The sequence below is a fragment of the Syngnathus floridae genome, chromosome 3 (assembly GCF_059516105.1).
Source record: "Syngnathus floridae isolate MCC-2025c chromosome 3, RoL_Sflo_1.0, whole genome shotgun sequence".
Taxonomy (NCBI): domain Eukaryota; kingdom Metazoa; phylum Chordata; class Actinopteri; order Syngnathiformes; family Syngnathidae; genus Syngnathus; species Syngnathus floridae.
Genome location: NC_142415.1, coordinates 21,050,594 through 21,065,551, shown reverse-complemented (window position 1 = coordinate 21,065,551; position 14,958 = coordinate 21,050,594). Strand labels below are relative to the sequence as shown.

The 14,958-nt window shown below is 38.7% G+C and overlaps 3 protein-coding genes and 1 long non-coding RNA gene across 9 annotated transcripts in view; 3 read left to right on the top strand and 1 right to left on the bottom strand.

Annotated features, from left to right (window-relative positions):
- The window catches only part of LOC148401080 (uncharacterized), a 154,735-nt gene extending 151,273 nt beyond the window's left edge, over positions 1–3,462 (bottom strand). For all 4 annotated transcript variants that reach the window (XR_015857547.1, XR_015857546.1, XR_015857545.1 and 1 more), the window contains exon 1: positions 3,382–3,462. This is a non-coding gene — a long non-coding RNA (uncharacterized LOC148401080). The remainder of the gene's footprint in view (positions 1–3,381) is intronic.
- A 2,688-nt stretch (positions 3,463–6,150) lies between these two features.
- On the top strand, positions 6,151–10,261 carry LOC148401079 (glycine N-acyltransferase-like). Its single transcript, XM_088371269.1, has 5 exons — positions 6,151–6,440; positions 8,932–9,039; positions 9,111–9,234; positions 9,409–9,529; positions 9,601–10,261. Exons 1-5 carry the CDS (start codon positions 6,420–6,422, stop codon positions 10,001–10,003), a joined length of 777 nt encoding a protein of 258 aa, XP_088227395.1. The 5' UTR covers positions 6,151–6,419; the 3' UTR covers positions 10,004–10,261.
- A 137-nt stretch (positions 10,262–10,398) lies between these two features.
- On the top strand, positions 10,399–12,245 carry LOC148401078 (glycine N-acyltransferase-like). 2 transcript variants are annotated; one of them, XM_088371267.1, is made up of 5 exons: positions 10,399–10,537; positions 10,673–10,780; positions 10,867–10,990; positions 11,565–11,685; positions 11,757–12,245. In XM_088371267.1, the coding sequence occupies exons 1-5, from the start codon at positions 10,460–10,462 to the stop codon at positions 12,160–12,162; spliced, it is 837 nt and encodes a 278-aa protein (XP_088227393.1). In that variant the 5' UTR covers positions 10,399–10,459; the 3' UTR covers positions 12,163–12,245. The 2 variants fall into 2 exon arrangements, with proteins under 2 accessions (XP_088227393.1, XP_088227394.1); XM_088371268.1 differs by having other exon boundaries at positions 10,423–10,542.
- A 623-nt stretch (positions 12,246–12,868) lies between these two features.
- Positions 12,869–14,815, top strand: LOC148401077 (glycine N-acyltransferase-like). 2 transcript variants are annotated; one of them, XM_088371518.1, is made up of 5 exons: positions 12,869–13,092; positions 13,228–13,335; positions 13,424–13,550; positions 14,135–14,255; positions 14,327–14,815. In XM_088371518.1, exons 1-5 carry the CDS (start codon positions 13,015–13,017, stop codon positions 14,730–14,732), a joined length of 840 nt encoding a protein of 279 aa, XP_088227644.1. In that variant the 5' UTR covers positions 12,869–13,014; the 3' UTR covers positions 14,733–14,815. The 2 variants fall into 2 exon arrangements, with proteins under 2 accessions (XP_088227644.1, XP_088227645.1); XM_088371519.1 differs by having other exon boundaries at positions 12,987–13,097.
- Positions 14,816–14,958: the final 143 nt, after the last annotated feature.

Sequence of the window (14,958 nt, the reverse complement as noted above, 5' to 3'; positions counted from 1 at the left end):
GAAATGCAAAAGAAAATCTGTCGATATGCTTCAACCATAAGTGAAAACCATCTGGCTGCTATTTATATACTGCATTTAATATCCAAGTTGGCACTGGATTTTTTTTTTTTTTTTTTTTGTGCAAATTATTAACTTCCCTTTTTGTTTCCCTTTCTTATTTGGAAAGACAAATAGCTGTTCCACGTCATGGAAGTTTAGGATTGGCCAACAGGCAAGGTTAACGTTGGAATTGCAGAATTTCCGTCAACTCTCGCGACCAGATTCAAACTAGCACTCCAAAAGTAGAATGTTCAAGAGAGCTTCTTTGATAAAGACTTTTCTCAGTTCAAGGTTGCGGTAGAGGTGAGATGCGTTGGTGGTGAAGATTATACAAATGATAACATGCTCTAATTATTCTACTCTGTAATTCTCTCAAGGTTTGTCTTTTTTTGTGTCCCTTGCTCCCCTGACACACATTCAGAGGACAAAGTGGGAAAAAAAAAACTGTTCTTAACTTATTAAAACTTGACTTGGAATGACACAGCCAACAAAGTTTGGTATAGTTTCCATTTACACTTCACCACAAGAGAAGCTTCCATTTAACACAGAAATATATTATGAAGAAATATCATCTCAATGTGCCCCACTGGCCGACTTCACAATGGCTACATAAGGTAGCTCTCGATTTTCAAGTGTTCCTTTCCCCGGATCCAAGTTGACATTTTTAGTCATTAAAGATTCATGCGTCCATAATTTGAAGCCAGTCTCAGCTGTCAGTAAATCACGCCACTTTGGTGTGCATAGCCTCCAACCCAAGCCAGCAATGCAGTCAAACTGCATATTTTCAATAGGACTTTTATTATGGGAACACTCCAATTGTTAAGGTGAGGAAGGTGGTGGACACGTCAAAACAGTCAAACTGACCCATTCATACCTACTGTCAAATTTTGGTGTCAATTATAGCCATTAAATGCTGATTTTTTTACATTTTGCAGAGTTAAGGGACTGGAAAAAAAATCAGTCTTCTGTAATGTATTTATTAATTTATTATGGGTAATCTGTGCAAATAATTTTGCTGTCTAAACAGCATTGTGACATGTTCCATTTGTGACTTGGATCATTTTGGGAAAAAGAGAAGTGCTCATTAAGGCCTTTTGTGTACAAAAATTCAATTATGAGTTCAGCTCATTAGGAATGGGAGCACAAATAAAAGTGTTATATTTGTATTTTGCCCAGTGAATGTAACAGTGGTGATTATTTGTGTGTAAAAATGCTGAACCCAACTCTTCAGAATTAAGTGGAATAATTATTTTGAGGTCTTGTAGCACTGAGCACTAGTTTGAGTCTTGTGGGACACACACACTGTTGTGATAGCATCTTGAAGAATGAATGTGAAATTTTCTTGACATTCCTACATGTGCAGCACAACCAAAATGTGACGAAAAAATCCTGACACTTCCATTTAATGTTGGTATTAAATGAAATCCTCTGAGCTGATACAAATGTTGAAAAGCAGACGGTCTGACGTTAAGCTGGCTCTTGTGTCCTCCAGTCACTAAAATGTTGCATACAACATTGAGTTTTACAAAATACTTGGATGCTTCTCTCCTTCACTTATTCTCTCACTTCGTCTCCATGTCCTCTATTTTCCTTTTTTTTCCCCAAATCAGCTTCCACCGTCCTGAAATACGGGTTACCCTTAGGAGAAGGATAATTATTAACAATTAACATTCATAATGATGTCTCCGTCCCTGGACGGCCTGCGCAGATACTCAGTCAAATGGATTTAGAATTCAATTTTGACTTTACATAATCCAATCAAAAATGCAGTAGCGGCATTATATAAAAAAGACAAACCCTTTCTTTCTTGTACGCTCAGTATAATTTCTACAAGTCATGTACGACATGTTTTTATATTTTTAGGAATCGTTGGTTCGTTTTTTTTCAATGGGTCAAATGTGTTTATGTTAACATGTTTGAGGTATTCTCTTTTCCTCGAGTCAGAGAAGCAACGCAAAGCAAAGAATTGAACCAAAAGAAACTGTGACTGATTAGAGACAAGCTGTTGCCTCCGAAACCTGCCAACATGTGACTAACCGGAAGATCTTGATCATGTCAGCATTGGCAGCAGGTGCACGTTTGCGTTTTGATGCTCGTATTTCCAAGCTGTTGTCGACGTTGGCTGTTGCTTCTCGCAATTGTTGTAGAAAAATGAAGGATGGGGGGGAAAAAAAAAAGAATTTGGAAATGTGCATTTTAATCAGTCAGCTGTGCATCACATCTGCATGTGAGTCTTCAACTGTCGCTAATTTGTGCTACAATCATTCCATCCCTCATCAATGAAAGAAAAACAATGTATATAAAAAAATAAACCATGATAAAAAAAAAAAAAAAAAATAGAGGTAGCCAGATACAGCTGTGGCCACAGGTTGCCGACCCACGCTCGGACCGATTCCCACAAGAGCACACGCAGTCACGGGCTCAACACCCATCCTCCAGTTCTTGCATTGTGTCCGTGAAGCGGAATTCTCAGGGTGGTGACACGGACATATCAATAACTTTCTGCCAGCATGGAGTTCAGGCCGAGCTCATACAAGCTGTCAGTTGTATTTGACAGAGTACAATAAAGAAGCTGTCAAATCCACAGACATTTTAAGGCCACTGGGAAAGTAATCCACGTGGAAGGAAGTATGTACATCTTAGCAAACTGTCAACAGTGTTAACACATAACTTCAACCCTAGAGTATTTACTTTTAGAACAGTAGAAAATCCTGTTCAACAAACTCCCTTTCAATGGTTTGTTCAAAAGACAAACTCATCATTATTGTAGCACCCAAATGTCAACTTATAAAGCAGGTACCCCACCCATAAATGTTTTGAGAGTCTGTGGCACTGGCACATGCCTAAAGGCAGTGCTGAAGAATTTAAAAAAATAGCAGGAAGCTCTGTGTTGTCACTGAGATGAACCAGCCTTATTCAGAAGCTTGAAACGCTTTGATGAATTTAGCTTGGTAACTTGAAGGCTCCGAGGTATCAATAGCCCAGTAATCTTCCACCAATGGCCACAAAAGGTCATTATCAACGCTTGAAATGGGCCAGTACAAAAATACCAGCACTCAGTTTTAACCTCTAGCGTACCTGGATTTTTCTCACATAGAGACTTCATATACACCTACAGTGCTCTCTTGTTGCATTTCTTTCTTGCATGTGTTGATTTGAGTAGCCTAACAATCATTACATATTAAAAAAACATTTCTGCCTCTGGCTGTGGTTTAGTTCGCATGTCATTTAGATATGCACACAGGTAAGCAGCAAACATGCTTATAATTTTTAATGCGCTGTCAATGCAAATTTTAACTTCATTCAATCCATTCATTTATTAATATAATGATCTGTTGTTACCTGCCACAGAATTCATCTGGCAACAGTCAACTGTGGGGAGTACCTGCACTGATTTGTTTGTCACTGGTTTTCTTCTCCCCAGCACAAAGTAGTCAGCTAATTGGGGCACTGCACAGGTGTGTGCCTGAGACTCCGCCCATCACCTGGACCAGGTCTTGGAAAAATACTGGGGGGAAGAAAGGATCATGACACTGGTCATTTATGATTTTTTTCCTTTGGAACATTTATTATTATTATGATTGTTATCATTATTAACTAAATAAATAAATAAATAAATACATGAATAAATAAATAAATACATAAATAAATAAATAAATAAATAAATAAATAAATAAATAAATAAATAAATAAATAAATGAATGAATGAATGAATGAATGAATAAATAAACAAGCTATTTGTATCATCTAACCGGATAATTGAAAGATGGCAATCGTATTCTGGTTTGTAGTGTATGACTGTAATCATGAGCAATTATTTACCGTAACCAAATGATTGGTTTCATATTGCTTTTGTGTCTCATCTAATGATGGTTTAACATACTTTGTGGGAAAATAATTGGCTTTCCTTTCCTCCGGGGTTGATTCAGCGGGAGAGGTCAAAGTGTGAATATTCAGCAGGCCTCGCCTGTGTTTTGCATCAAATTTTTATCAAGACATAATTGTGATAAATGATGCATGTAATCAAGCATTAAATAATGCTAGAATATGCAAAGCTCCAAAGTTTAACAATGACTAGCATCCGCCCTTTGTCCCGAGGCGATAGGTGCCATCTGGCCGCAGCCATTACCTGTGACCTGAGTGCCAGACTCCTTAGTGAGCGAGGAAGCTCAACATCGGCAGGTCAAGCACCCCCCACACCCGACCACATGGACGCAACCTTGCCAGAGGTGTTAGGGGACAAATTACAATTTTGACAATGCCGCATCCTCAAGGTTCTTCTCTCATGTAGGCAACTTGAGTATCATACCGGAAAGTTTACTCTCAAACCCTGAGTGATTATTTCTGCAACACATGTTGCTAGGATACAAATCGCTGACATCTTCCGTATACAAGATCATATGTAGTAGTATGTGTAGCTCTAGAGTTAAAAGTTAAATTAAAGTTGAAAAGGTAAAGTAGTAGAAGGCAGTGATTCCTCAGAGCAAATAATGTAATTATCTTTTGACATCAAATATTCAAGCAAACAAAATGATCTGTTGACTGGACACATTAAAGATTACGTCTGCCAAATGAGAAAATTGCTGCGCTTCTTCTGCAGGATGTAAATAGATTGATTTAGCACATAAAATGCAATTTACCACATTGCGATGGTTGATTTTTCATCTTTAAATATAAGTAAGGAAAAGCAGGTGCGCGATGTTAAGTGCAGTGTGAAAAGGCCCTAACAGCCCTATTATTGACGCCCACTGCTCAATTCTGTCTTTTTCAAATCTTATTTTATGCCAGAATTAGTCACATGCTTGCACCTGTGCACCCTTATTTCATAAGAATACAATGTCATTTCTGAATATTTTATTTAGATGATTAAGTATGGAGGTTGCAGCCTTTCTTCAGAAAGTTCAAAATGAAGCATAATTGCTTTTACAACACGTTCCTGGCTGTGATAACGACACTATGAACAAGCAGCAATCATGATTTAACGCTGGATATTTTGCCACTGTGACACATTTCTGGCAAGTCTTTAGTCTCTCAAATAGTTATTATGTAAATTTGCTTTCAACAGGTTTGGTCTATTTGACAGAGAGAAGATTTCAATTTCTACAATTTGCATCTATGCAATTGAGTGCTAAAGACATGTTTCAAGTGCTGGAAAGTGAAACCCTGATAGAAATAAGACAAAGATAGAAAATGTGGGCAAGAGGAAATGAGACACGTAAGGAAGCAATCGGAGAGCAGTTTCGTAAGTACCATTTGAGGAGCGAGATAGAATTGTCTCGGGGTGACACGTTTTTCAATTGTCATTTCCTCTTGTTTATTAACTCCTCGCCTACCGGAGTGTTCCTCAAGAGCAAATTCTCACAACAAATTTTGCAGGATGTCACATAATGGAGAGATAAGAATGAAAATAATGAAAATGTCTAGTTCTCATTAATTAATCTCAAAATGGAAATATACAAAGAAAAAGATAAATGAAAATAAACACCACAAAACATTGATTTTTATTTTGTCCATTCATTCATCAGTTATCTACCAAATCCCGCCGTAAAAATAAATAGAATTTTCTTTTCTTAGTCATTATTTTTTTAAATAGAAATACACGAAGAAAAAAGAAAATAAACACCATAAAAGACTGATTTTGATTCCGTCCATTCATTCTTCATTAATCCACAGAATCCCGCTGTAAAAATAAATACAATTCCTTCGTCTTTTTCCAGGCACCTGAAGACGGCCTTCTTTTGTTTGCAACCTTATTTAAGAAGCAGCAAAGGAGCCCAGCCTTGACATTACAGTCATTTGGACTTGGCATATCTGTTAAAGACTAATTAGTGTGAAAAAACACTGTCAAGATACCATATGGCGGCAATGACAAAGCAGCTTGCTAAGGTCTGGTGCCGCAAAGTAGACTTACAAAAAAAATGTAATGCAGAAAAGATGCTCTGCGTCTCGTAAGGTACACCCTATGCAAATGAGGTCAAACATTATCATTTTGACATATTTGTTTCACGTTAACAGAGCGAGTTGGAGGGGAGGTTTGTGCATGTGTTTGTGTGTGTGTGTGTGTGGGAGGGAGGTGGGTTCGGTGTCAATGCCTCCATTATTTATTTCCGGCATCGTCTCCACCATACGTATTAACGAGGGAAATAGCAATTGACATGCTCAATAATCTGGATCTTCAAAGTGTAATGTGATTTCTTCCAAGTATGGTTTCGATGAGAGGGTAGCGCACGGGGTCAGCGATATCCCAGGGGATTATGCTAATGCTGAATGAAGGAACATGAGTATTGTCCTCAGTCAGATGAGACAAATCCGCGTGTGATGACGCTTTGTAAAACTCTTTTGTTTGTCTTTCTACCTCACCGTCCTGGAACTACTGAAGTATGGCAAGAAAAAAAAAAACGGTGAGTGAATTTAGATAAAATAGAGAGGTGGAAAGGTGACTGGTAGGTTTCGGACTTTTAGGAACTGGAGTGAAGGAGAAAATTAGAAGTTGTTTACTACAATATGTGTGGTATATAGCTATTGCTATCAAGAAATGTACAGCAACAAGCTCTGTGATAGAGTGGTACACAATAAATAGAGTATCAAAACATAACAGGAAATTACACCAGGGAGTAACAAATCGCAACCAGAAAGATCAAGTGATGATGGGACCACACTGAAAAATGAAAAAAAAAAAAAAAAAGAAATATATTCTTTATGGTGGTGCCCTTGTTCAATTGTACAGTGGTACCATGACTTGTGGGTGGGTCATATGGGCAAATAAATGCAATATATTTTGATTGCTTTGTCAAAAAAGTCATAAATTGAAAAAAATAAATCAAACTATCATACCAAAAATTCTGTCATTTTTTGAAAGAATGCACTTATTTATTTTATGTTTTACCTGTTTGTTTTGATTTTACTCTTGAATGATTTACTCCTGCCTTGCAGGCATACGCAGGCCTTATGCCGACCCGATTAAATATTATCAGCACATGCTGCGGGCGAGTAAAACGCTGCGGGCCTCAAATGTGATGTAGCTTGAAATCTATTTTAAGTACTGGTTAATTAGATTAAATGAGAAATGTATGTGTCGTTAATACTCTGCAGCTACTTCCATTGAAAAGAAGCATTTTCTCTCAAACAATATTTTCAGTAGACTCCAAACAATTTTTGGGAATCACTGTATGACTACACCTTCACTGCATTGTAAAAATAAATGACAAAAATAAGGATGTGGAGAGAGAGAGAGAGAGAGAGAGAGAGAGAGAGAGAGAGAGAGAGAGAGAGAGAGAGAGAGAGAGAGAGAATTTATGTATTTTAAAAAAAACTGTCAACTGAACCATTCAAAACAATTCACACCGAACCTTGCTCAATATGTCTTCTGTTGGACAACTATCTTAGGGAGTGTCTTCGGCTTTTGGCCAATTTCACTGACACCGGAAAGTAGGGAGGTAATTGCATTTCGGGCACCTTTTGGACATTTCCAGTTAACGCTATACCTTTTGGCCTTCATGGAGCCACTGCAACGTTTCAGAAAATGAAGGACAAGCTTTTGAGTAGCACAGCAGCTGATGCTGCAGACTATTTGGATGATGTGGTCTTTTACAGCAACATCACTTTCCTCATATAGGGCAAATATTAAGTAGAATGAAGGATGCAACCCCGAATTTCTGTCTATAAAAATGGACACTTGCTAAACAAGAATCAAAGTACTTTGGCTTTTTTGCTCGCCAAGCAGTTCATCCGTCGACTGGTTGGCAAAGTGGATGTCATCATGTCAATGCAAAGAGCCAAGACAAAGACATTAGAATATATTCTGGACTGTCACCCATCATTTTGGCGAACAATGCTGTCAGCTGGTGCTCATCTCAAGCTTCTCCTTTGCTAAATTGTACACTCTAACAAGCTAACCCTCATTATCCCTAACATAAATGCAAGCGCTCCCACCTTCAGTGTTGTTCAAGGTGATTAACCTTGAATTTTATGCAAAGTGCATATGATTTGCAAATAGAACACACACAAGGATTAGCTGTTAATTAAAATTATTATTATTATATTTCATATCATTAAAGCTTTAAGCTAATTATAAAACAGGTCTTCTAGTAAATGTATTCTGTGGTTTGTATAATTGTTTGTAATCATTTCAACTGTTGGAGATTTGCAATTAGCTAAAGCCAACCATTGACACAATGTTATGCGAACATCCGAGTGCAAAAAAGGGGGGGAGGCCCTAGCAAGGTTAAAAATCAAATTCACTAACAAATGTTACTTGTTCTCAAGAATGGAAGATAAAGTTATTGAGCCAGATAAGACAAAAATGTTTTGCTAAAAACATGATGATAAAAAAAAATCCTTTTCCTTAGCATATTAGACCTTTCTTGTTTCACATAAAACTCAGTTTTGTCACTGGGAAAACTGATCTCAGGAGAAAGGCCTGCACTTGACTGACTGCTTTTGTTAGTATTAGTTTGTCACCATCCTAAAAAAATATGCTTAAGACATTTTTTTTCAGAAAATTGATTTGATTATATGAAATTCAGGGTTAAAATTGAATAAAAGTTTAATTAAGGACATTACAGACCAATATGAATAAATATGCTTTGAGAAATCCAAAATAAATAATTGTTCTGGGAGTGCCAATAATATTCCAAGGTGTGGTCACATTAGAAATGTGAAAGAGCAACTGTATGCTTGACACTTAATGCGCAGCAATCAAAATGATCATCTTGAAAGCATTTAAGGACCTGACTTTGATGAAAAAGATCCTTTATGAAGAGCTACCACAGTCTAGTCATGTAAAGTATTGGGGTTCTTTTTATTTGTTTTTTTATTGCTAACTATTTTTACTGTGGTTGTCTATGTTTAACTTTACAAGTGCAGCACATTTTGTGCTCGATTGTGCTTCAGGTACTTGGTGGATTGCATCATATCCTGCGAAACAACGTGTTTCAACTAAAGATGTGCGTCGACTCCTGGCCTACGTTCAGCACGGCCATCTGCTACCATCAAAACCAGGTAGAGAACGCGATACGGACCGGCTGGAGGAATAGATTTGCTTGTTTGGTTGACATATGAAGAATTTTCAGATTGGGAGCAGTTTTGTGGAGCTTCCCTACAATTACAGCATCTTCTCCAAAAACCAAGACACTTTAAGAAGTCTGCTGAGTGATGACAAACTTGTCAAGTGGAAGAACGGAATTGAATTTGGAGGTATAAAACAGTCAGATTTGACCAAAAATAATCCTCAATTGATTGTTTTCGTTCGTCTTCGTATACCAGCGATTGGGAAGATCAAGTCAAACTTCATCCAAAACATTTGTGATCATTGCGAGCTGTTCAGTTTTACATTAACTTATTACTCATTTTGTTCTTTTGTCTTTTAAGTTTCAAATCATAACTCTGAAATCGTCCGCGAAATTGCTTCTCTCAGAGGACTCCATGTTGAGGAACATGGAGGTTACCATTCCTACATCAACTACAGCCCAGAGAAGTTGAACATGCCAGAGTAAGAAGAAGACAAGTCATTGAATTATTTTTGTCATCTTTGTTCACATGCACTTATTCTCTCATGAACAGAAAGACGTCCATGCTCGCAATGTCTACTTTGAATGAGTCCCATGCAGAGCTTGTGGTCCAACAGTTGCCTTATGGAGGAAGCGAGGAGATCAATCGAGTGAAAGCATACATCAAACATCTGCCAAACTGCTGTGTGGTGGATGAGAAGGGACATCCCGTGTCTTGGGTACTGACAGATGAGTTAAATGAGATGAGAATGGCTTACACTCAACCAAAGTACAGACGGAAAGGTCACTTTCAAGATATGATGCATACTCTGATCCGGCAAAGAATATCAGAAGGTTTGCCCGTCTACTGCCATATCCATAAAGACAACGCGGCCCCTATTGGATTCATGATCAAGGCTGGCTTCACCCGTGGTGAGGAGACAACCTTCATGTCCATGAGTGCATCTGAGAAGTAAATTATCACCCCAAAATCTCTCTTTTTGGAAACCACAGACTTTGGAAATAAAAATAAATAAACGTCATTGCGAACGCCTGTGTAGTCTTTTACAGTCCTTTTCAGTAATAAGATTGCATTTTTTCATTTTCCATCCACTTTTTGTCCTTTACAAGGACAAAGAGGATTCTCTGCCCGTTCCAAAGGTTGACGACCATTTGAGCTTTTAGTTCAACTAAAACACAATTTTGTCATTGGGAAAACTGATGTTTTTTTTTTTATTCGGTCATCTTTTTAAAACAATGGTCACACATGGTCATGACATGGATGATACACAAGACAGCGACAGTTGTGCTAGGGCATGCATGTAAGGGTTAAAAATAATTTCCCAAGGTGTGGTTACATAAGAAAATTTGTATAACTGCACCTGCACACCGGAGCCAAACAGTTTGGGACAGTCGATTTGCATCCGACTAAAATGATCATCTTGAAGGCATTCAAGGACCTGACGCTGATGAAAAATATTCTTTCTCAAGAGTTACCCCAGTCCATTAGCGTAATGTATTGGGTTTATTTGTATTTGATTTGTATTGCTACTATGATGCTGCTTTTATTGAACTAGTTTATTTTAAAGTTTCGAGTTGATCATTGGGCAACTTGATGAGTTTTTCTGTGCTCGATTGTGCTTTAGGTTCTTGGTGGATTGCATCATATGCTGCAAAACAATGTGTTTCAACTAAAGATGTGCGTCGACTCCTGGCCTACGTTCAGCACGGCCATCTGCTACCGTCAAAACCAGGTAGGGAAAACGACATGGATCGACTGGAAGAATTGGATTGGTTGTTTTGTTGAGGTCAACATGATCTTGTAATGAATGATTTGCAGATTGGGAGTAATTTCAAGGAAATCAATGAGAAATGCAGCATCTTCTCCAAAAACCAAAACGCTTTAAGGCGTCTGCTGACTGATGACAAACTCATCCAGTGGAGAGACGGACTTTTATTTGACGGTAATTGAAGCAGTTTGAAACAAGAAACTTTTACTCACTGTAGCAGGCATTTTAGCATACGTTCTCAGTGCGGGCGTGAATGTTTGTGTGTAAACATGATGAACACTCCAAGATATTTGTTTGGTGCAACTGCTCGTAACCAGCAGTCTTTTTCGTAAACTGCTTTTCTTGTTCAAGCTTAGTTGATTTCGAAACACTTTTTAAATTTGGGCTTGTTATTTGATTGGTGGATTCAAATGAAGTGGTATTCAAGTGAGAGTGTTTATATTTTGTTGCTTTACACTTGCCTCAAAAAATATTGGAACAGTGAGGTCAAAAAGAGGGAAATTTAGCCTTTATGAAAGGACAAGGCCTGCGAAATAATTTTTCATTGCCATCATTTGTCCATTTAATTTGGCATTTGTTCTGAAAGGACACAAGTGATCAAGCCGTTTACTTTGCTCTGAGCTTGTATGTATATATGCTAGTTAGTCTCCACTGTTTAAAAATAATCTATGGAATGTGACTTAGTTTAATGTGATGTATACAATTGAAGGGAAATAAAAAAACTATTTTGTTCTTTTGTCTGTTTAAGTTGCAAATCATCACTCTCAAATCATCCGTGAAATTGTATCCCTTAGAGGATTCCATGTTAAGGAAGATGGAGGTTACCATTCCTACATCAACTACAACCCAGAGAAGTTGAACATATCGGAGTGAGTAGAAGACAAGACATTGAATTATCTTTGTCATCTTTCTTCATTTACACTCATCCACTCTTTTACAGAAAGACATCCACGCTAGCAACATCTACTTTGAATGAGTCCCATGTGGAGCTTGTGGCCCAACAGTTATCTTTTGGAGGAAAGAAAGAGAACTTCAATCGAATAGAAGCCTATATCAAACATCTGCCAAACTGCTGTGTGGTGGATGAGAAGGGACATCCTGTGTCTTGGCTGCTGACTGATGATTCCAATGGCCTCAGAATGGCTTACACTCAACCAAAGTACAGACGAAAAGGTCACTTTCAAGATATGATGCATACTCTGATCGGGCAAAGAATATCAGAAGGTTTGCCCGTCTACTGCCATATGCATAAAGACAACGCGGCCGCTATTGGACTCGTGAATAAGGCTGGCTTCACCCGTGGTGAGGAGACAACCTTCATGATCATATCTGATAAGCACATCTGAGTAGTAAATTACTCCCTAAAACTCTGTCTCTGTTTGGAAACCACAGACTTTGGAATAAAAGAGAAATAAATGATCATTGCAAATGCCTGCGCGGTCTCTTACATGTCTCAATGTGTTGTCCTTTTCAGAAATCAGATTGCATTCTTTCATTTCCCATCCACTTTTTGTCCTTTACAAGGCCAAAGAGGATTCTGTGCCCCTTCCAAAGGTTGACGACCATTTGGGCTTTTAGTTCAACTAAAACACAATTTTGTCATTGGGAAAACTCCATCCATCCATCCATTTTCTGAACCGCTTAGTCCCCACGGGGGTCGCGGGCGTGCTGGAGCCTATCCCAGCCGTCATCGGGCAGTAGGCGGGTGACACCCTGAACTGGTTGCCAGCCAATCGCAGGGCACACAGAGACAGACAACCAATCGCACTCACACTCACACCTAGGGACAATTTGGAGTCTTCAATCGGCCTACCAAGCATGTTTTTGGAATGTGGGAGGAAACCGGAGTGCCCGGAGAAAACCCACGCGGGCCCGGGGAGAACATGCAAACTCCACACAGGGAGGGCCGGAGGTGGAATCGAACCCGCACCCTCCTAACTGTGGGGCGGACGTGCTACCCAGCGCGTCACCGAGCCGCCTGTCATTGGGAAAACTGATTTTTTTATTGTCATCTTTTTAAAACAATGGTCACATGGTCATGACATGGATGATAGACAAGACAGCGACAGTTGTGCTAGGGCATGCATGTAAGGGTTAAAAATAATTTTCCAAGGTGTGGTTACATAAGAAAATTTGTATAACTGCACCTGCACACCGGAGCCAAACAGTTTGGGACAGTCGATTTGCATCCGACTAAAATGATCATCTTGAAGGCATTCAAGGACCTGACGCTGATGAAAAATATTCTTTCTCAAGAGTTACCCCAGTCCATTAGCGTAATGTATTGGGTTTCTTTGTATTTGCTTTTTATTGCTACTATGATGCTGCTTTTATTGAACTAGTTTATTTTAAAGTTTTGAGTTGATCATTTGGTAACTCGATGAGTTTTTCTGTGCTCGATTGTGCTTTAGGTTCTTGGTGGATTGCATCATATGCTGCAAAACAATGTGTTTCAACTAAAGATGTGCGTCGACTCCTGGCCTACGTTCAGCACGGCCATCTGCTACCGTCAAAACCAGGTAGGGAAAATGACATGGATGGATTGGAAGAATTGGATTGCTTGTTTGGTTGAGGTCTCTACATGATCTTGGAATGAATAATTTGCAGATTGGGAGTGATTTCAAGGAGAGTCACGAGAAGTACAGCATCTTCTCCAAAAACCAAAACACTTTAAGACGTCTGATGACTGATGACAAACTTCAAATCAAGTGGAGGAACAGACTTGAATTTGACGGTAATTGAAGCAGTTTGAAACAAGAAACTTTTACTCACTAATTCCCTAGCAGGCATTTTAGCATCCGTTCTCAGTGTGGGTGTGAATGTTTGTGTGTAAACATGATGAACACTCCAAGATATTTATTGTTTGGTGCAACTGCTTGAAACCAGCAGTCTTTTTCGTAAACAGCTTTACTTGTTCAAGCTTAGTCGATTTCGTAACACTTTTTAAATTTGGGCTTGTTATTTGATTGGTGGATTCAAATGAAGTGGTATTCAAGTGAGTGTGTTTATATTTTGTTGCTTTACACTTGCCTCAAAAAAATATTAGAACAGTGAGGTCAAAAAGAGGGAAATTTAGCCTTTATGAAAGGACAAGGCCTGCGAGATAATTTTTCATTGCCATCATTTGTCCATTTAATTTGGCATTTGTTCTGAAAGGACACAAGTGATCAAGCCGTTCACTTTGCTCTGAGCTTGTATGTATATCTGCTAGTTAGTCTCCACTGTTTAAAAATATTCTATGGAATGTGACTTAGTCTAATGTGATGTATACAATTGCAGGGAAATAAAAAAACTATGTTGTTCTTTTGTCTGTTTAAGTTGCAAATCATCACTCTCAAATCATCCGTGAAATTGTATCCCTCAGAGGATTCCATGTTAAGGAACATGGAGGTCACCATTCCTACATCAACTACAACCCAGAGAAGTTGAACATATCGGGGTGAGTAGAAAACAAGACATTGAATTATCTTTGTCATCTTTCTTCATTTACACTCATCCACTCTTTTACAGAAAGACATCCACGCTAGCAACATCTACTTTGAATGAGTCCCATGTGGAGCTTGTGGCCCAACAGTTATCTTTTGGAGGAAAGAAAGAGAACTTCAATCGAATAGAAGCCTATATCAAACATCTGCCAAACTGCTGTGTGGTGGATGAGAAGGGACATCCCGTGTCTTGGCTGCTGACTGATGAGTTCAATGGCCTCAGAATGTCTTACACTCAACCAAAGTACAGACGGTACGGTCATTTACAGCATATGATGCTTACTCTGGTCCGGCAAAGAATATCGAAAGGTTTGCCCGTCTACTGCCATCTCCATAAAGACAACGCGGCCGCTATTGGACTCGCGAATAAGGCTGGCTTCACCCGTGGTGAGGAGACAACTTTCATGATCATATCTGATAAGCACATCTGAGTAGTAAATGACTCCCTAAAACTCTGTCTCTGTTTGGAAACCACAGACTTTGGAATAAAAGAGAAATAAATGATCATTGCAAATGCCTGTGCAGTCTCTTACATGTCTAAATGTGTTGTCCTTTTCAGAAATCAGATTGCATTCTTTCATTTCCCATCCACTTTTTGTCCTTTACAAGGCCAAAGATGATTCTGTGCCCGTTCCAGAGGTTGACAACCATTTGGGC

Bases quoted from the DNA above. Each gene is read 5' to 3' on its own strand.
- LOC148401079 (XM_088371269.1), top strand. From the start codon at position 6,420: ATGGCAAGAAAAAAAAAAACG. The intron at 9,040-9,110 runs GTAGAGAACGCG...AAGAATTTTCAG, and splicing joins TCTGCTACCATCAAAACCAG to ATTGGGAGCAGTTTTGTGGA. The intron at 9,530-9,600 runs GTAAGAAGAAGA...TCTCATGAACAG, and splicing joins GAGAAGTTGAACATGCCAGA to AAAGACGTCCATGCTCGCAA.
- LOC148401078 (XM_088371267.1), top strand. From the start codon at position 10,460: ATGATCATCTTGAAGGCATTCAAGGACCTGACGCTGATGAAAAATATT. The intron at 10,781-10,866 runs GTAGGGAAAACG...AATGATTTGCAG, and splicing joins TCTGCTACCGTCAAAACCAG to ATTGGGAGTAATTTCAAGGA. The intron at 10,991-11,564 runs GTAATTGAAGCA...TGTCTGTTTAAG, and splicing joins AGACGGACTTTTATTTGACG to TTGCAAATCATCACTCTCAA.
- LOC148401077 (XM_088371518.1), top strand. From the start codon at position 13,015: ATGATCATCTTGAAGGCATTCAAGGACCTGACGCTGATGAAAAATATT. The intron at 13,551-14,134 runs GTAATTGAAGCA...TGTCTGTTTAAG, and splicing joins GAACAGACTTGAATTTGACG to TTGCAAATCATCACTCTCAA. The intron at 14,256-14,326 runs GTGAGTAGAAAA...ACTCTTTTACAG, and splicing joins GAGAAGTTGAACATATCGGG to AAAGACATCCACGCTAGCAA.